General features: G+C 43.8%; 1 protein-coding gene across 1 annotated transcript in view; it reads left to right on the top strand.

Annotated features, from left to right (window-relative positions):
• GLRA3 (glycine receptor alpha 3) overlaps nt 1-22,242 on the top strand; it is a 623,921-nt gene that overhangs the window by 92,592 nt on the left and 509,087 nt on the right. The window contains exon 2 of the mRNA XM_078677681.1: nt 1,651-1,718. Coding sequence (XP_078533807.1) covers nt 1,651-1,718 — 68 coding nt within the window. The remainder of the gene's footprint in view (nt 1-1,650; nt 1,719-22,242) is intronic.

Genomic DNA, 22,242 nt, shown 5'->3' with positions numbered 1-22,242 from the left:
AGTCCCCAGTATATGGTACCTTAGGTACCTAGGGCATAGGTACCCCAGAGGCCTTCCAGGGGCTGATGCATGTATTATGCCTCCCCTGGGAAGCCTTTCAAAATGGCACCACTGGTCTGCTACTGTAGCCTGCATAAGGTGGTACTTGTACCCCTTACTTAGCTATAGTATACCTATATCTACCTATATATATATATATATATATATAGACACATATAAACCTATAAGTCACTCCTATGGCAGGCCTTGACAATCCTGAAGGCAGAGTGCTTGGTTTTGTGTGAGAGGGTGCCAAAGCATGAGCTGAGCCCCTCTGCAGCTTTCGGAATCCCTTCGTTATAGCTGTTCTATGATACAGCCATACCATATACTCTTAAGTGCATTATAACCTTGCGGTAAAAGCTAACTTTGGAATCCTCCCCCCCCCGCCAGTTCTGGTGGCGGGGGTAGAATTCCACCCTTCTAGAGGGAGGAGACATGTGCACGCTTACTTACCCGGTAATAGTTAGAAAGAGCCCAGCATCACACAATGGATGTTGCTGGCACAGACACAAGTCTGACCTCTTGCTGCAGGATGAAACTCCAGCAGGGAGGTCTAGACAATAGGTTTCCTTTCCAGGGAGGTGCCAGCACCTCCCCAGACAGGCTTTAGTGTAACGGGGCAGGGTGGGGGCATTCAGTGACATGTTGTGAGTTTACAAGCACTCAACTTGGGCGGGGAGGTGAGAAAAAATTGATATTCCAAACTCAGAGGAGAAAAACAATTTGAAAATCATTATCATTGTTAACAATGTGAATATAACTATTTCTTCTGTAGTGCCTGCATGTGGTTCCCTAAAAATGAGTGAAAAGACCTATAACATTCATACACACTGCCTCCTGGCCAACTGCCTGTGGTGCAGTAGCAAGACCCGAATATCAGGTCACTTCTGCTTCTTCAATTTTTGCAAAACAATGGGGAGTGGAAAGAAAAGGGAATAGTTCCCATTTAGGAAAAGTTCACGCCTGCCTCCATGTCCATGACCAGGTTTCAAATAAAGATGTTGCAGAGCAGACACTGAGGCAAAAACTATGGGGTCAAATCTACAGTTACAAGCAAATAAATGATGTGTCAAGTTCCATGATATATATTTGTATTAATAATATAAAGAACTAAAGAGATGTGGAGCTTTTAAAAAGGCAACTGTACTCGTGATGTGTAGCAAAGAGAAGGAAGTGACGTTGGAGAAGTCTAAACCCGAGCATGTTTTAGGGACTGGTGTAGAGAGGGCAATTTTTTTTTCATGAGTACCAAGGATCCTGATTTACCGTTGAAGTTATAAAGAAATGTTATATGTGTTTTTGACTCTGGATGGGTAGCACACAGGTATGCTGTGGAGTAAAGTCTCCGTCTTGTGATAGCTGCTTGCACTTCATGCTGTTGCTGGACTTCACCAGAAATGCAGGCACTCCTTCAATTCTTCATTTCTCTGAGAAAGAATGTCAGCTCTGTCATGTATTAACATAATAGAGTATTTGGCCTTTCTCTTTAGAGTACCAATTTTGATAGTGTATTCTGACTCTCTGAAATGTGCATGGATTCAAACCATTTTCTTATAGATATCATTTGACCTACATCTGATACAATAACGTATCTCCCATTTTTTGCAGGTCCTCCAGTGAATGTGACATGCAACATATTTGTAAACAGCTTTGGGTCTATTGCAGAGACTACTATGGTAATCCCTTTACTACAATTGCTTTCAGTGTTTGCATTTGCGTTTATTTTGAAAGCTTTGAATCCCTAATGGTTGTGACCTTGTTAATGGCTATGTCATTCAGAGATTCTTTTTTTTTCCGGACTCATTTCTGATGTTCGCTCGTTGTTAATTTGGTCTAGCATGAAAACAGCACTTAAACCATGGATGGAAATAGAAAGAAATGTGTTAGGAACTAGTTTTGCCTCCTTGAGTTGTACATAAGAACATGCATTTGCAGTGCACATTTATAAGCAAGTGTTTATAATGTGCTGAAATATGTGGGATTGAGGAGAAACATTTTGCGTACTGTTCTAGAGGGTGGAACATACACGGGCTCAAGACTGCGACACTTGACACTCGCCTTCCAGTCAATTATGTCAAAATGGATCTCAAAACCCAATCACATAGAGGAAATTAGAATACTGCAATCCAAGGTTGTTGACAGGTGCAAGCTGTACGTGACTGCGTTAACGGCATTGCATTGGTTTTCTTTTTAGGTCACTGTCCATTTGTACACCAGGGACCACTTGTAACAGCGCAAATTCATTTTAACTGGATGGCCGGCCCCTTTAAAAATATCATGCACACTGGCGCTCTAATTGAAGACATAGCACACTTTGGGGTTACACCGCCATCAGTCTCTGGGTCAGACATTAAAATCAAAGCCACGCTGCCTTCAGCCAGTCCTTTATCAATCAATGTTGTAATTTAATCAGGACAGGTCATGGGCTTCCCGGGTGAAATCGTGTGTGTAGTTGTATTGAGTGCGTGACCTCTACAGACGTGGCGGGCATCTTCAAGGTGATTGAAATGCAGGTCGAAAAAACCGACGCGCGTGACTGCGTCTAGCTTCAGCAGAAGACGATGTGTCGCTGGGAGTAATAGGCCTTAAGTCTTTTAACAATACTGATCTGCACCTCTAGACGGGGGGTGGCAAGCCCTCAGGCTTCGGCCAATATGCTAACATGTCAATGTCCCAAATAAATCACTCAGGTAACATTGTTTTAAAATGTGTTGTTTGCTACCTTTTCCTATAGATGAGAAATATTATAAAACCATTAGTATATCAGAAAAGTATTTGCAGTTACTAAAAAGTTGCTGCTTCGTGTGGTAAGAACAATGCTTTGCGAACTGAAATCAGAGAAGCATATGGAAACAACTAGTGAATACAAATTAAAATATGCATATATTGGTGGAAGAAGAACTTTCACTTTGGAGGGGCTCGTGGTACGTCTTCCTTCCCTTAGGGCAGAACATCGTGCATTCTTAGTATTACACTCAAGGCTTGCCAGCGGCACACTTCCGGTTAGGGAGGGCCGTTTGGTTAAGGCTCACAGAAACCCATGAACAACAAGACGTCCATGATGGTTTCAACGGTGGTTTGCTGCAAGGCCAAGTCGGCGCATTTTAAGGCAGCGTTCATGACCTGCTTTTAACGTCAGGAAAGCTTTCTAAACACCAGCAAGTTAACACGTTCTATGGTTCATTCCACAACAGACAGCGATTTTAATATACCCATGAGTCGCTTTTCCCATGACAGTGAAATATTGTGAATTTGTTTTACTTGTTGTACCCACCACCTTCATTACATAAAAAGGAACAATTGTATTAGCGCAGACTATACTTTTTAAGTGAGTACAGTTTTGAAAACAACTAAAGGAAAAAACGCAAAATAAAATTATTTGTCACATATTTGTGATAGTTAGCGAGTTAGAGTGTAAGAATTACGGGGCATATTACCAACAAATAGCGATATTTATCGCTAAGTAGGGCTAGCGGCAATATTTTTATCGCCGCGCATCACCGGTTTTTATCGCTGAGATAACTTGCTATTAGCAAGGTTTATCTCAAAAGCGATAAAAATCAGGCGAAATGCGTGAATATCGCTGAGAATACAGCGATATTCACGCATTAGCGACAAAATGCTCTTAGCCATGTTATCCACCTCCCATTGGATAACATGGCTAAGAACTGGTTTGAGCAGGCGTTGGTTTTTGGCGATAGCGGGAATATTTCCATTGCTACGCCTGCCTTGCTAATAGGCGATAGCGACGTTAGCGACTGCCCACTTTGCATGTCATTAGCGATAAATATCGCTGACATGCAAAGTGGACCCCCCAAACCGCTCGCTATCGCCTAAAAGCTGTCGCTAACATCAGTTAGCGACAGCTTGCTAATAGAGCGATAGAATTATCGCCGCTTAGCGGACGAAAACGGCCGCTAAACCAGCGATAATTGCCTATCGCCACCCTTGGTAATATGCCCCAACGTTGGTAAATAGATGCGAAAAAAGGATCACTGTGTAGACCAACGATTCCACTGCACTGTTTAAAAAAACCAATTAGGAGGCTATTTCTGAAATTTTTGCATCACTTTTGCACCATGTAAAGTGCTACATGCATGACGCAGGGCTCTAAATCAGATTTATGAAGCCACGCCAAGCCACGCAAAGCCACCCTGCGTGGCTTTCAGTAGCGTCCCGTGGTGGGAGTGCTGCTGGGCGGTGACGTGGAGCGGTGGAGGGGCAGGGTGGGGGGTAGTAAACTACGGATTATGGCCTATTAGAGGTAAGAAAACATATAAATAAATAAAATGAATTTCGTTGTACGTGCTGCATCGCCAAATGCGATGCAGCGCGCGCAATGAAATTTTAAAAATGTATTTATATGTTTACTTACCTCTTATCAGCCATAATCTGAGGTATACTAGCACCCACCCTGCCCCTCCCCCTCCCCCACCCCACGTCAGCGCCCAGCAGCAATCCTACCACAGGCCGCTACTGGTGGCATTGAGTGGTCTCATAAATCTTGAGTAAGACGAAGCAGCACATATCGTTGCGTCACCTTACTCTGCACCTGGGATGAGTTCCATGCGGTGTGTGTTGTAAATGTTAATGTAAATCCAGTACTTGTAAAGCGCATAGCTACCCGGAGGCATCCCGGCGCTGGGGGCCGTTTGGAAGTTTAAGCAAGCTATTGCCCAGAGTCACATGGTGCTAGGCAGACCCCGGAGCCGGGGATCGAACCGTGAGCCCCAACGTCCGGTGTCAGTCGCCCTGGCCGCTGCGCCACACCTCTTCCCTGTTTACACGCAACACCCACGGATTTTGACGCTACCCCAGATTTACAAAATCATGTAAACCTGCGGAAGCGCCAAACCCTTATGCCTCCTGAGGAGTGAGGGTAAGAGTGGTTTTTTCCTCTTTCTATGTGTAGAAAGAGGAAAACGTCTCTTAGGATTGTTTCTGTGCAGGAAGGTGTCCCTTCCTGTACAAAAATAATCCTGAATGCAACAGAAGCACCCTTGCACCATGGTGCAAGGGCGCCTACATTGGCGCTAGGCTGTCGAAATGGCACCAGCGCAGGGAGTAAGGACAGAAATGCACCATGTTGCATACATTCGCTGCATTCCTACACTCTCACTTTGGCATAGGGAAGCACAGCAAGATGACTTGTTGCTTTGCCCTATGTCAAAATCTCATAAATGAGGGCCTTAGAATTTATTGTTGGAAAGTGTGTAATTTATTCTCATAAAATGCCATTTCAAAATGGATTCACATTATGCTGTTCCCTCTTGTCACATATCACGCACATTCAGGCAGTTGTCCCGGAACATTTTTCAGAGTAGGGGTGCTGCCAACAAAGTTACATCACTGAAGTCATAAGGATTATGAAAATCCAAGCATCATGCAAAGTAAAAGTATAATTCAGCCGCCAGAGCAATTTCTATGGTCGGGCCAAGAAAACACATGGTGAGTCATTTGAGATCACTACATTGGCTCTCAGTAAAAAATAGAGTCGATTTTAAATCTTTGGTGCTGGCTTTCAAGGCGATACAGCGGGGCACAGTATATTAGAAAAAGAGTTATGCCCTATACCCCAGCTAGGACCTTGAGGTCATCAACCCAACATTTGTTGGTAATGCCTAAATTCTGTAGGGCAAGGAAGGGTGGACGCTCCTTTCAGGTGGTAGTGAGCAGCTTATGGATCTCGCTGCCTCTACTCCTGAGACAAGAAGTAGAGCTCCTGAGCTTCAGACGCCAACTCAAGAACTGGGTGTTCCAGCAATAATTAGATCTTTGTTTGAGTGGGGAAACTGTGTCTCTCGCCCCAGGGTCTTTTTCCTTTTTCTTTCCTCTCCCTCCTTAAGCGCCGGGACACTCTTTGGAGTAGCCGTGCGCTTGTATAAATGCCCCATAACATTAACATTAACAAATGTGCAACATCTAGTCAGTAGGCGAGCGGTAAGGGTGTGGTATGCAGCTGGTGGTGCATTTTGGAGCACATTGATGTAAATATATCACTAAAGCATGGTCCAGTAGCGCACTGTTGTTTATAAACAGGACATTTTCCATTGAAATGGGCATAAAATGCACACAGTGACATGCAGTTTTAGTAATAAATAGCGCACTCATGATAATATGTGAAAATTGGTTACAGTAAATATTTATAATTTGCATATGACCAAGAAAAGTCTCTTGATTGTTTTGATTCTATTAAAAACTTTATTTCCATCATGCAGTCAGAAATGCAAAAAATGTGTTTAATTTTTGATTTCCTAATTACTGATATAATTTGAAATATTTGTACATTCAATTACAGGTATTTACATTTTATTGTGTGCTAGAAAAAACCTGAGATTCTACAAACTTTCCTTTTACACGCCTTGCATCCGATCAAGATTGTCAGATTGTTCACCTTACAAAATCCTCTAAATTTGCAGTCAGATGAAGAAAATATCAATTAAATATCAATTTCCATGTTAAATGAAAAAGTAGCAATTTTTCAGATGACATAGCCTGTTACTTGACCTGTCTTTGAACACACAACAAATATGACAAGATAAAAACAAAACTTAAAGGCATCTTTATTGCTCATTCGGGTTCTGAACTCCAGCATGGTTGATTTGGGGGTGCTGCAGCACCGCCACGCACCTCTACCTTCAGCACCTATGCACTCAGGTGATTAACACACACTATGAGCCTGATTACGATGTTGTTAGGAAACTGTTCCGAACAAATCGGTCTCTGACATGTTTGCAGACGAAGCGGTTACTGCGAGTCTGGACGACTGATTATGATGCTTCCCAACATTGTTCGGTCGGCCTCACATTGACTTCCATGGGAGCCTGTGTTCCGAATGAGAATACAGGGTCCCATTGAAAAAAGGGAAGGTTGGGGAAAACCTAGCACCCTGTGGAAGGCACCCCCTGGTGCCTGGCACATTGTGCATGGTTGACAAGAGGGGTTCCTTGGGTACCCCTGATAGAGCGCGCGAGGCCACCCGACCAATAGTTTTCGCCGTTTCCGGCTTCAGGGCCCATATACTTTTCAAATCACCATATACATCGATCAGGTGACTTCACGAGCTCTACCAATTTGGTGTGTGTGTGTTCCCTGCTACCAATTCTCAGTGCACCCGACTTACCATCCACCAATGCAGGTGCCTAATGACCACAATGAATCAGGGAGCTAGCTGTAAAGGAAAGGCAACAAAATACAAACCTAACCAATAATATTCAAATACTGTGTAAATGACCACGGACAACTGGAAGTTTTAAAATGTTTATCTAAAATTCAATATTTTCTTGCATGAGATACAGTAAAATAAGGCAATCAATAACCAAGAAAATGTAAATCACATATGCATAAAGAAATAATGGCAGAGTAATCATCAAAGTACTAATAAAATGTAACGAGAAAAGATACTTATGCAAGTCAGTATTATCTAAAACAGTGATAGACTAAGTGTGTGTGATTATAGAAGAACTTATAATGAATAACACGCTTCACTTAAGGTGAAAGGGCCTTTGAACAACCTAGGCAACGAAGTTCTAGACCATATCAGGAAATGACACACTGCTATGCAAAATATAATTTCTAACAAATGAGAAGACATAGAAATAACTTTGCAAAATTTTTAAATGACTTTCAATAGTTGCGGAAAGGCATGGAAAATATCACATTTGCAATGTTGAACTTTATTGAAGCAAAAGTTAGAAATTCAGAAGGTGCAAGAATTTTCAAGAGATTTCGGAGCAGTATTTACCTAGAAAGGTGTGGAAACCAAACCCTGGCCACGGGTCAGTTCAAGTCAGGAAACCCTCAAGGAAGGATACCCCTCAAAGGACAGCAGGTGCAGAATGGACACCCAGGACAGGACAGGATACCCTCGGAATAAGAGTCAGGACAGGACCTCAGGACAGGACAGCAAACCCTCAGGACAGGACCCTCTTCAGGACAGGACCGGAACCCACAGTTAGGAAGCAACGCCTGCGCTCCACCCGCTCTGCAGATATAGATCAAGACCCCGATTGGGTCAGCGAACTCCCAGCTAAGTGCCTTGCCAGGCACTTTAAGGTTCAGTAAAACCTTAGTCTATGGTCAAATTCGGACAGAGTGCTCCGCAGCTCTCTGTATTTTCAGTCACCTATTGAGTGCGTTGGGTCAGTGACAGGTCAGCTAAACCAGACAAGTCGGACGGTTCACTAGGTGAACCCAGGGTAGATATACAGTTTTGGGACAGTGTACCACCCCCCAATGTTGCAAAGTGTCAGAATCCCTCAATTTCGATTGGTCCTAAGGTAGGATTTGGGTAACACACCAATCACAATATACGATTCGAAGCCTTCATTTACATATTTTGGGACCGCCTAGCATGTTTGGGTTCCCATGAGCTAACAGTAGCACATCAATACATTGTAACATATAAGAAGCCACATTCGCTGTTCTCGCAGGGCAGAGGTGACTTTCTCAGGAGCATCTCGCCCATCACTGCCAGCTGGCTATGTTCCATCAGCCAAGGTCCCTCGTGCTGCCGAATGTCGCACAGGCGCAGAAGGGACCTCCAATATGGCTCTCCTCTCACTCAGACCCCCATTGCCCGCGGTACATGAAAAGTAAGCGAAAACAAATTAATACATAATAATGTCATTATGAAAACACATCGCAGGGTTTGTACTTTTAACTCATCATCAAGAAATAAACTTATGCAATTTAATGTTAGCTACATTTAGACGAAATACAAGAGCAGTGGCACGAGCAGTACCACATGATAAGCACAGCTATGAATTACGCATGCGCATAACTTTCCCTCCACTTCTGCAGACGCGTCAGGACACGTGAGTGTGGCTGACGCATGCGCAGTAACTAAAATACAAGCGGCGGCCATTTTTAGAGGACATGGATTAATTTTATTAGAAATACACATAGGCAAGCGTCTCAAACTTTACTCAAACTTAATATAAACGTTAGTAAAACATACACGGGTTATCTTATTACACATAAATGAGGTTCTTGATTTCGGCAAGCCGCAAAATATGCGAAGCTTTGCTTCATCAATCCCCTCTTTGATGATATTTACTATCATCACAAATTATAATGGAACCAGATGCCAACTTTCTTTCACACTTTATAAAGTTCTATTTCTTCCAGCAACCGTTCTAGCTTTTCTCTTTCAGTTTTAGCAGGGTGAGAAGTCTTCACCTTTTTGTATATCTCATCATTCACTTCCTCTAATTCAATCTCATCCACACTTCGTTTCACCCCTCTTGCATTAACCTCGTGCTTTCTGGTGCGCTTGCGGTATTTACAGCATAAGAAAATGGAAAGTATAATAAGACCTATAATACCAATTGGCATCACAATTTTGAATAATAAGCTTTTACCTATGCCAGCAAGCCAATGATCTACATTTTCAGAGACCATCTACCAGTCTCTTCCATGCACTATCAACCTCGAGTGGTTTGAGTTCCTTTGCCAAATTAGTAATGTTTTTCACATATCTTTTGATCTGTACACTTTTATCCGGAATATAAGTGCAACAATGTTGCGCCTTCAACATCCGGCAGACTCCGCCCTCTTTCGCTAATAAGGTGTCAAGAGCAAGTCGATTTTGTAAAACCATTGATCTGATCGCAACCATTTCAGTATTGACCAGCAGGAATCCATGAGCTGTTTCAGTAGACAGCACATCTACTATAGTAGACAATTTGCAAATTCTGTGAGTGTTCAGAACCACTCCCACTCCAGGTATCAGTGCACTGAAAATACTACCCATAATTTCACCTATACTTTCTCTTTTACTACGCACTAAGCCATTAGTATCTTCATTGCTTCCAGCTTTCCCATTCACATGGTATATTTTCGGGAAGACAATGCCAAAGTAGCAGCTTCCATACCAGTGATCCGGCAATTTGAAATAAGCCTTGTCCCCACAAATATAATAAATTCCAGGAAACACAGGCTCTGACCCATTTTTGAAACCCCAACCTCCAATTACCTTGTAATTATGTTCGCATTCACTGGAACCAATGAAAACATTATTATAATAGCTAGTCTTCTCGCGGTGAAGACATAGCTTGCCTTTCTTTTCAAAATCCAGCAACAGAGCAGGACCCGCTCCACCAGATGAGGTGCCTTCCATGTTTTCTGCCCATTTTGGCTTTTTCTGACTTTCGTCATTAGCCTTCTTCTGAATTTTAATTCTCCTTTTCTCTGCCATGTTCAGGAACATCTTTTCCTGCTCACGCAAAGAACAAGTCAAGTTATCTCTGTGTGCGTCTGCTATGTCAATGTTCCCTATAGTCAGAAAGTAGTCTCCCATATATCTTATGGTGTCAGTTTTAGTATGTACAGGATTCAAGTTCCCACGTATAGGTAGTTCAGAAAAGATCACGTCATTGTTAGAGTAATAATACTGTAACGGTCCCCTTTTGTAAAATAAACTAGCTAAAATGCTACAGGAAATTCCATAAGTTAATGGCAGATGATGGTATGTCACGCCTTCAGCCACCGAAGTAGGTAGCTTCATGCAGACATAGCAATCCTCAATTTCCATTGTCTCTACATAGTGTATTAACAAGTTTGCGAAAACATTTAAATGTGTCCTGTTCTTCATGCCATGATAATGTAGTCCTTTCTCATCTGATGCTTCTAAGTCTCGTTTAGTTTGTCTCAATGCTCTCTCATGTCTTTCTACACTCTGTGTTGTCAGCTCCTCACTGTCAGTATTTACAACTTCAGTAGGGACAATGTTAGTATCTTTACTTACAGCAAAGGGAATGAAAATTGTTAATCCTATCCAGATAACTATCAGTACTACTATACTACATATACACACCTTGCAACACGTCTTAAAACTGCTGCAACTAGGTCTACCATTCACTGTTGAATCAGACATTTTAGCTCAGAAGGAGTCTCTTGAACCCCTCTTTGTTGCTTTACACAATTAGCTTACTTTGTGCAAATTCACGGTGGCTCGTCTTCCTCTTCAGCTGAGTACTCTGGGACAGGTTCTCCGTCACTCACGTCAGTTATATCAAGATCTTCAAGCTCCTCCAAAACCAGTGTCCATTCAGGAGACTTGTACTTTTTGTTTTGTCTTTTTATTCGCTCACTCCTTCTTTTGGAATAGTCTTCTTCCTGCTCTGCTATTCGAGCACTTCTTCTTGCTTCTGCACGTTTTTCTTCCACTGTCTTTATTCTTAGTCTTAGTCTTTTTACAAACCTAGGCTCAAGGTTGTTTCTTTTCTTTATTCTCTTAGTTGGTACTTGGACTTCACTTTCTTTTCTTCTTCTCTTGTTCTCTTTATCTTGTGTTAATTCTTCTCCACTTTCTTCTCCTACTTCCCTTATCTGACTAGTTCCAGGGCTAGCATCAAATTCTTCTGCCTGGTTGCTAATCTGGCCTTGTTCAGGAATATTTTGTTTTTGGCTTTCAATTGTCTCTGTTTCTGTTTCTGTTTCCTGAACCCGTTTTTCTAACTCTATCTGATCCTGTTCAAGCACTTCGATCTCTTGATTTTCTTCTGCTCGAACTATTACTCTATGTCTCGTCTGTCCCTTATCCACATCAGGAGTTAATGGAGGAGTATCGAACACTTTCTCTGTATCCTGCACTTGTTCAATATCAGGTACTTGTTCAGTCTCAGGTACTTGTTCAGTATCGGGTACTTGTTCAGTCTTATTCACTGGATCTGTATCAATCACGTGCTCTGTCCCTGTCTGACCTTCTCCTTCCTCAGTTTTGATTTGGATCTCAAGTCGCTGAGGTTCTTCGCCTGTGCCTTGCTTTTCCTGACTAGTCCACTCTCTACCTTCACTAACTCGTTCTCTTGTTCTGATAGGATCTTCGGTCAGATCAATCATCGGTATCCATTCTTCTGGCCATATGCTTGGCAGCTCGTCTTCAGCTACTCCTGGCTCAGTTTCCTGGACTTCTTCAGCAGGCTGGTTTCTTGGCAGTTCGCAGTCAACTACTCCTGGGCCAACGTCTGCTGTTCCTGCGACCTGACTGGTGCTGGGCTGCTCGTTGTCAGTTGCTACTGGTCTCGCTTCTTCAGGGTCCTCTGCTGGTTGCCCTGGTTCTTCAAATCCTTTGTCTGGCAATACCTTCTGGGTGTGTCCGGCGTGGATCCACTGGGGAACACCTGCGACTTTCACTGCAGTGGTTGTCACCAGGATTACTTGGCGCTTCTTTCCCCACCTGGGTGCCAGACAGCTTGATCGAGTGTGCTTCTTTATTTTGACCCAGTCTCCTGGAACCAAGTTGTGGAGAGGAGTCGTTCGATTAAGGATGCCGTCGTCTCCAATCTGGCGAGAGATAGAACGCACTTGGTCACCCAATCTTCTGCAGTATTCAAGCACCAAATCATCAGTAATACTCAACAGTTTGCTTCCTGGCACCCATGCTTGTCTCATCACTCTTCCCATAATGATTTCATGGGGACTTAGGCCTGTCTTGCGGTCTGGAACACTTCTCAGTCCCATCAGGACCAGGGGCAGGGCCTTCACCCAGTTCATGCCAGTAGCATCTGTCAGCTTTGCTAGTCTGTTTTTGATAGTTCCATTTACTTGTTCCACTATTCCAGAAGCCTCTGGATGGTATGCACAATGAAGTTTCTGCCTTATCCCAAAGGCCTTACACAGTTCAGCCATTATTTCATTGTGGAAATGTCCATCTTGGTCTGATTCAATAATGTATGGTATTCCGAACCTAGGTATCAGCTCTTTTAGTAAACACTTTGCTACTGTCAGTGCGTCACTCTTGGGAGTAGGGTAAGCTTCTACCCATTTCGAAAATACGCACACAATGACAAGGACATATCGTTTCCCTTCACAACGGGGCATGGTGATGAAATCAACCTGTATTTTTATAAAGGGACCCCCTGACCTCCCAATCTTGCTCAGTTCAACCATTGTCCTCTTGCCTGGGTTCATCTGTTGACATGACAGGCACCTCTGGCAGAGGGACTCTGCTACCTTCCTGAATTTCTTGCTGTACCAAGTCTGTTGAAATACCAGAATCATGGCATCCCTACCAATGTGTGATCCTTCATGTATTAATCTTGCCATTGTGCCAAGCAAGTGTCGGGGTAACACAGGCATACCAGTTGGACCTATGATGACACCATCCACACGTCTCGGTCTACATCCATCCTCTTTCCATTTCTCTCTTTCTTGCCAAGGAGCCGACTCCTGCCACTCTCTCACCTCATCCCATGTAGGCACTTCCTCAAACACCTGAAGCTGGCAGCTGGTTCCTGGCCCCCCTCGTTTTGGATTTATAATATATCGATCTTTGGCACACCATTGAGCCACTCGATCCGCATAATCGTTTCCCAGTGATACTCTGTCCATGCTCCTTTGATGAGCAGCACATTTTACCACTGCCAGTTCTTTGGGCAACTGGATGGCCTCTAAAAGGTCATGAACAACCTTTGCATTCCGAATGGGAGTACCTGAGGAAGTCATGAATTCCCTCTGCATCCATAATTGGCCAAAGTCATGCACCACGCCATAACAGTACTGACTGTCAGTATACACTGTTATGCGTAAGTCCTTCCCAATTTTGCAAGCCATTATCATGGCTATCAATTCGGCTACTTGTGCAGACTTGATGTGATATAAGTAACCTGCTTGTTCAATTTTTTCAAAAGATACTACTGCATAAGCAGCACTCAAGCCTCCTAATTCATGTCTTAGACAGGAACCATCCACAAATAGTTCTTTATCATGCTCCGGCAATGGTACTTCTTTTATGTCTGGGCGTGGCTTGGTACTGAACTCTGTCAGATCAATACAATCATGTTCATCATCATCCCTACCTTCCATTTCTGAGGGGTCAGGAAGTAAGGTGGCAGGGTTCACAATACCGCACCTAACAATGTTTACATTTGCTGCGCCCACAACAATCCTCTCGTATTTAGTCAGCCGACTAGGGGTGAGATACTGTGTTTTAGTTCTGGTCAATAGAATTATCACTCCATGTGAAACATAAACAGTCACAGGATGTCCCATGACAATGGACTCACTTTGTTCCAAACTTGCACAGGTAGCAGCTACTGCTTTCAGACAACCTGGTAACCCAGCAGCTACTGGGTCCAGTGTGGCAGAGAAATAGGCCACAGGCCTCCTGGTTGTGCCATGTTCTTGAGTCAGGACTGACAATGCGCAATTATCGCGAGTGTCACAGAAAAGGGCAAACTCTTTGGAATAATCTGGCATTCCCAACGCAGGGGCTGTACACAGACAGTTTTTCAGTCTTGTGAAAGCCATTAGACTTTCATCATCCCACTGTACAACATCTGGCATTCCTCTCGTGGTCATTTTTATCAAGGGCCTAGCTAAGGCTGCAAATCCCAGAATCCACTGCCTGCAGTACCCTAAAACACCCAGGAACATTCTGACTTCCTTTTGAGTACGGGGCAACTGCATCTTTTCAATTATTCTCACTCTTTCTGAAGTGACTTTTCTGACACCCTTTTCTATCTGGTGTCCCAGATATTTCACTCATTTCGCACAGAACTGTAGTTTGTCAGGGGACACTTTATGCCCTTTCTCACACAGGTGATTTAGGAGGGCAATGGTGTCAACTACACAGTCCCTGTGACTTTTAGACGCCAATAGAAGGTCGTCTATGTACTGCACTAATACACAGTTCCCAGGTAATGTCAAAGTCTCTAGACATTTCTTCAAGATCTGATTAAAGATAGATGGGCTCTCTGTATACCCTTGAGGGACCCCGTTCCAACAATACACGTGACCCTCGAAGGCAAATGAGAAAAGAAATTTGCTGTCGGGGTGCAGGGGTATCGAAAAGAATGCATGACACAAATCAATCACAGTGAACCACTCAGCATCCCAAGGAATCTGGTACAGAATTACTGCAGGGTTTGGGACAATAGGGCAGCAAGGAACTACAATCTTGTTAACCTTTCTCAGGTCCTGCACTACCCTATACTTGCCACTAGGCTTTTTGATGCCCATAATCGGTGAGTTGCATGGGCTGCTCATCACTTCTTGTATGATGTTTCCTTCCAATAATTTTTGTATCTCCAGAGTGACACCTGCCTTTACTTCAGCATTCATTCGGTAGGGCCTAGTGTTAGGATATACTGCATTGTCCTTGATCGCTATTTGTATGGGGTCCACATCTTTCATCAAACCCACATCTTTTCCAGTGAAATCCCACACTTCCTGTTTTACGGCTTCCTGTAGTTCTTGGGGCAAGTCCTGCAGGGTCAATCTTTTAAGTTCTGAGTCAGGTCTAAGCAACAATAATTTATAAATGCCGTCTTCATCTGGGGTCTGTATTTCGACACCCTTTGGTGTGCAAAAGATGGTACAGTTCATTTTGCACAGCAAATCACGTCCCAGTAAATTTACTGGACTGGTGTCACAGACTACAAATCTATGCATCTGTTTAAAATTTCCAATTGAAATCTCCATTTGTTCGGTAACAGGAGTACTAATCAATTTATTAGATACACCTACTACTTGGATGTTTTCTCCCGAGAGGGGCACGTTTGGAACGTCCACTGTTCTTACAGTAGAACGGGTAGCGCCAGTGTCCAACAGAAAGGTGACATCATTTCCGTCAACCTTTCCTTCAATGTATGGCCCAGACTGGTCTACCGGCAAGGAAGCGCCAAGTACGCACTCCTCGTCCTCCCCTCTCAGGCCCCGTCAGTCCTGATCATTACAAAGGAAGGTATCATTCAGCAGATACTGCGAAGTTGCTGTATTTCTGTTCTCCCCGCTTTCCCAAACCTCTATCTCTTCATTTTCTGCCTGTCTTCCCCTGTATACCTGTTTGGGTGCTCGAGGCACCTGAACTGTTTTTACCTGGGGTTTAGTCTTTCTTGGTTTTTCTTTCTGCGTCTGTGGAATTAAATCAGGAGTTGTCTCATTAACATCGACTAATTGGGGACACTCGTTTCGCCAGTGTCCAATTTCGCCGCACTGATGGCAGGGAAATTTTTTCATAGCCTCTTCCCTGCTAAATTTGGGCCGGGGCTTTCCTCCACCCCCTCCCCCAGGACTTTTGTTCTCAGCATTTTTAACCATGTTACTCAATTGTTTTTCCTGCTGTTCTGCCAGCTTCACCTGAGCCCACATAACCTTCTCCTTAAGGGCCTTTTTCTTTTCTGCCATCTCGTCCTCGCAGTACTTAGCGTACCGCAGGACCTCATCCATTTTCTTAGTATGCCAACAGATTTTATTGTCTTTTATCCACTGACAAATTTCAGGTCTTAAACCATTTACAAACCTGTAAATAAAGTGTGTCATATCCTTCAGGTCGATGTTGTCAATACCACTGTATGTTTTAAATACCTGCAATAACCTTTCATAGAAGGAATGCACTGTCTCGTCCCTTTCCTGTGTTGTTCTATCTATTTTTGTCCAATCAGTTTCCTTGGCGGGCACCTTTTCTTTCAAGTGCTGAATTACCTGCTCATATTTTCGCATGACTTCCTTTGATGGCTCCCCTGTGTCCTTGTCTCTGGGATACTCTTCACTGGGCCAATTTATGTTTATTTTACACTGGGTCCATAAATCTACTGGAACCACAATGTCGAAAAACCCATCCAGGTCTTTCCACAGACATTTCTGTACCTTCACGAACCTCTCCACCTGCCGGTACCAGTCAACTGGTTTCTCTCTTAATTTTGGAAAATCGTTCGTGAAGGACACAATATCCTGTCTAGACCAGGGGACATGCACATATTTCCCTCCTGGAACTTCGCGCATGGGGCATAACTGCTCAGGTTTTTCTACCTCTCTTAAAGCAAACTCGGGAGTCACTTGTCGGGAGCGAACCTCTTCCCTCTTTTTCGCCCACCTGCTTCTCCATTTTTCCACATCTCCCCATTTCTGCAGTACCCCCATTAATTCTTTAATCTGTAGCTTCTTTCCTGCCACATTCAGGTGTTCTATATCCTTGTCTGAGAAGTCTGCTCTGTATGGTTTCTGTAAGGGCTTGGATTTTGAGATATCTACCCCCATACTCATTGCTGTTTCGGTCAGTTTTTCATGGAGCACTCTGGTGTTCCTTGTAAAGCTTTTACATATGAACGACAATTCTTCCTCAGAGTAGGTATTCAATCGATTCAACCCCACATTTCCTGCCATTAATTCTTCTATTTCAACCCTCAGCTTGTAGAGGTCTAAAGGCTTTGTTTGCGGAGTCTGCTTTTCTAATTCACGACTCCAACTCTCAATTTCATCCGGAGTTACCAGAGAGACATTCCTAGTACCGGTTGCTGTCTCTAATTTAATTTCCTTTGCATTAAAAGGGTTATACCTCAGCTGTGTTCCCTTTGCAGTCTGTTTGTTTGGCAATTCCAACAATGCAACTTCAGACTCGCACTCACTGGACTGATCATCTATGATGATTGGTTCCTGTCTCGGTGTTGCTATGACTGGGGTCATGACTGGAGTAATCGGATTTCCCTGACCATTTCCGTATAACGGGACCACCGGTCCAATAGTTACTGGAATAGTCAATGCCTCAGGACTGGTATTTATCTGAGAAATTTTCTGAATTATTTCTGTTCTTTGTCTAGCTAGAGCCTCTTGCTCTTTTTCCACTAGTACCCTTCTTAGAGTTGTGTCATGTAATATCTGTGGGGTCAATGGAGGAGTAAAACTCGGGACAGTAGGCGGAGGAGTAAAACTCGGGGCAGTAGGATGCGTTTCACTTGGTCCTCCACCATAATTTGGCTTCGGGAATAAAGTTCCAGTATTAAAGGACCTGCGCTCTTCCCCATATGGAGGTTGAACAAAAGGCAGTCCTGAATTCGATGGTTTCTCTTCGCTTTCATACAAGGGTCTGGGGAAAAAAGTTTTTGTACGTTAATATTTTTCTTCCTGACTTGCGGGCACTTTGGGATATATATCCCTTGTTTCCGCCAGTTCGGGTTTCTCAGGATAGGGTAATACTTGACCACCCCCTCCCAGTCCCAGGGACCTGTCTTCTTCCTTTTGGAAGGGGCGTCGGGGAACATCTCCTACACTGGAAGGTCGGGTTCCCTCACTGTAAGGTGGCGGACTTCTGGTACAGATGTCATCTATTAGTTCATCATCTGAATCCCCTAGGGCCCCCCAATGCTTACATTTTTCAGTACTTTTCCCCCCCGCTGCAGGGTTATGACATGCCGGCATCATGGGAAACAGACCCTCAACAATCATGCTCTGCCTCCACTGTTTCATCCTTTTATCCCTGGACTCCTGTTTCAGCCTGGGGTACCACTTGGTCAAACCCTTGTCCATTCGGGGTCTTTCTCTTTCAAAAGCCTCAATCTCCCATTCCTCTAATGCTTCATACTGCGTTAGTCTCGGTCTGGGATGCAGTTCATTCATTCGGGTTCTTAAATTAAATAAGATCCTACCATTGAAAGTACCATCTAACGGAAAAGCCAATACTCCGTCATCTTTTGTGTACTTCACCCAATTCTCCAGCCACACACAGGTATTGTACCCTCGGTCAAACATCATCAATGAGGCAGGAGTATTTGGTGCTGGGACAAGAACACCTTCCCTAGATTTAATGGGTTTGTCCGTTTTAAAATAATTTTTCACCTTATTTACAAGGGACATTTTTCTCTTGGTTCCGTACATAATATCGTATCTGTTAGCCTTCCACTGATCCCTTTCAAACCCTAGATGCCTTGGATCAGGTCGCGTCTCTGTAGTCCGCGAGTGCCACATACGACTTCTGCGCTAACTTTGTTTACAAACTACCTCCAATCAGAATGCGCTTCAGAAAATTCGTGCAACCAATGGGTGCGCGACACAAAATAAGCTCCGCCAATGGGTGCGCGGCCCCTTCGTGAGACAGTTCCCACGCTCCGGCGCTCACCCCTCCTTTACAATTTCAGCTCCGCTACCCGCCCGCTGTGTCCACCAATCCCAGCGCGGCACAGAGTGACGTCAGAGGCGCTTCGCGACTGACTCCCTCCCTTCACAAGGTAACGGAAACTTTCTTTCTTTTAAAGTGCTCAGTGCTTGGTTAATTTACAACAAATACACATTCGCCACAGTGCTCAAGTGTCTAGACAGAGAAAGAATTCTATTACTGCAAGTAAACTACTTCCATTTACTTTTCACTCGCTGCGGGCAGATCTCTTCCGCCTACCCTTCACTCTAGCATCGGTGAACCTGTTATTCCCCTAAACTCATCCACTTCTTTTCGGGATATATTTCCAGTTTAAAGTTTCTCAGCGGACCCCTCTGCTTTCACGCTAGCTCCGAGGAACCTGCTACTCTTCCGATGTGACCCTTACTAGGTTACGCCACTATGGGAATTTTGCCAATGAACCCCGTTACTGTCATTTATTCACACATGTATTCAGAAAACCCTAGTTAGTGCTTCCCTGTTATCCTAACCTGCACCTAACTTTCCTCGAACCTGTGACCTCAGGACAATCGATTCTATTCACCACTTGCCCTTTCAATTCCCCGGGGAGTTCGGACAACACTTAACAAGTCGATTTACAAATGCATTCATTAGTACATATAACAATATAAGAACAAGAATAATGACAATACAGTAATTCATAAATTTCAGCAGCGTATTCACAAGAGAGTGATCAGTTCCCTCAGAACAGCCGCTCTTGTAGCAGCATTAATATAATAGCAGCTTCCGACTTAACTAGCCTAACTAGTCCCTGCCTTACTCTCAACTAGTCCCTAACCATCCTCTGATCTACCAGAAAAACTGATAGAGCGCGCGAGGCCACCCGACCAATAGTTTTCGCCGTTTCCGGCTTCAGGGCCCATATACTTTTCAAATCACCATATACATCGATCAGGTGACTTCACGAGCTCTACCAATTTGGTGTGTGTGTGTTCCCTGCTACCAATTCTCAGTGCACCCGACTTACCATCCACCAATGCAGGTGCCTAATGACCACAATGAATCAGGGAGCTAGCTGTAAAGGAAAGGCAACAAAATACAAACCTAACCAATAATATTCAAATACTGTGTAAATGACCACGGACAACTGGAAGTTTTAAAATGTTTATCTAAAATTCAATATTTTCTTGCATGAGATACAGTAAAATAAGGCAATCAATAACCAAGAAAATGTAAATCACATATGCATAAAGAAATAATGGCAGAGTAATCATCAAAGTACTAATAAAATGTAACGAGAAAAGATACTTATGCAAGTCAGTATTATCTAAAACAGTGATAGACTAAGTGTGTGTGATTATAGAAGAACTTATAATGAATAACACGCTTCACTTAAGGTGAAAGGGCCTTTGAACAACCTAGGCAACGAAGTTCTAGACCATATCAGGAAATGACACACTGCTATGCAAAATATAATTTCTAACAAATGAGAAGACATAGAAATAACTTTGCAAAATTTTTAAATGACTTTCAATAGTTGCGGAAAGGCATGGAAAATATCACATTTGCAATGTTGAACTTTATTGAAGCAAAAGTTAGAAATTCAGAAGGTGCAAGAATTTTCAAGAGATTTCGGAGCAGTATTTACCTAGAAAGGTGTGGAAACCAAACCCTGGCCACGGGTCAGTTCAAGTCAGGAAACCCTCAAGGAAGGATACCCCTCAAAGGACAGCAGGTGCAGAATGGACACCCAGGACAGGACAGGATACCCTCGGAATAAGAGTCAGGACAGGACCTCAGGACAGGACAGCAAACCCTCAGGACAGGACCCTCTTCAGGACAGGACCGGAACCCACAGTTAGGAAGCAACGCCTGCGCTCCACCCGCTCTGCAGATATAGATCAAGACCCCGATTGGGTCAGCGAACTCCCAGCTAAGTGCCTTGCCAGGCACTTTAAGGTTCAGTAAAACCTTAGTCTATGGTCAAATTCGGACAGAGTGCTCCGCAGCTCTCTGTATTTTCAGTCACCTATTGAGTGCGTTGGGTCAGTGACAGGTCAGCTAAACCAGACAAGTCGGACGGTTCACTAGGTGAACCCAGGGTAGATATACAGTTTTGGGACAGTGTACCACCCCCCAATGTTGCAAAGTGTCAGAATCCCTCAATTTCGATTGGTCCTAAGGTAGGATTTGGGTAACACACCAATCACAATATACGATTCGAAGCCTTCATTTACATATTTTGGGACCGCCTAGCATGTTTGGGTTCCCATGAGCTAACAGTAGCACATCAATACATTGTAACATATAAGAAGCCACATTCGCTGTTCTCGCAGGGCAGAGGTGACTTTCTCAGGAGCATCTCGCCCATCACTGCCAGCTGGCTATGTTCCATCAGCCAAGGTCCCTCGTGCTGCCGAATGTCGCACAGGCGCAGAAGGGACCTCCAATATGGCTCTCCTCTCACTCAGACCCCCATTGCCCGCGGTACATGAAAAGTAAGCGAAAACAAATTAATACATAATAATGTCATTATGAAAACACATCGCAGGGTTTGTACTTTTAACTCATCATCAAGAAATAAACTTATGCAATTTAATGTTAGCTACATTTAGACGAAATACAAGAGCAGTGGCACGAGCAGTACCACATGATAAGCACAGCTATGAATTACGCATGCGCATAACTTTCCCTCCACTTCTGCAGACGCGTCAGGACACGTGAGTGTGGCTGACGCATGCGCAGTAACTAAAATACAAGCGGCGGCCATTTTTAGAGGACATGGATTAATTTTATTAGAAATACACATAGGCAAGCGTCTCAAACTTTACTCAAACTTAATATAAACGTTAGTAAAACATACACGGGTTATCTTATTACACATAAATGAGGTTCTTGATTTCGGCAAGCCGCAAAATATGCGAAGCTTTGCTTCATCACCCCCACGGGCCACATTTGGTTGCTGTTGGGACGGGAAGTCTCCTGCATGTCTCTGGAGAGAGTGCTTCCCCTGCCTTATGCTAATCTCCAGGCAAGTCGCTCCAAAGCTACTGTATAGTTTCTAGATCCCTACCTCGGTGAGCATGACAATCATACATATCCACAGAGGGTCTCCCTGTTTACATGGATTGAGACCCTAGAGCTTGGCTCTGAGGTCGAGGGGGCACCCCTATTTTTCAGAGAGTGGCTACTGCCCTCTCTATTAAGGTTGTGGTGGACTGACAGTGATGGCAGCAATACATCTATAGTCAGGAGGGGTGAGTCCCTAGGCATCCTCCTGACCAAGTCTGTGCAGTTTGCCATGCCTGTGGGCCTATTGCCTTTGTCTGACTGATGTGTGTTTGAGAGCCCGTGGGTGTACAGGG

This window comes from Lissotriton helveticus, chromosome 2_1, assembly GCF_964261635.1.
Source record: "Lissotriton helveticus chromosome 2_1, aLisHel1.1, whole genome shotgun sequence".
NCBI lineage: Eukaryota > Metazoa > Chordata > Amphibia > Caudata > Salamandridae > Lissotriton > Lissotriton helveticus.
Note: the sequence above shows the minus strand (reverse complement) of the source record. Positions and strands in the feature narration are given on the sequence as shown.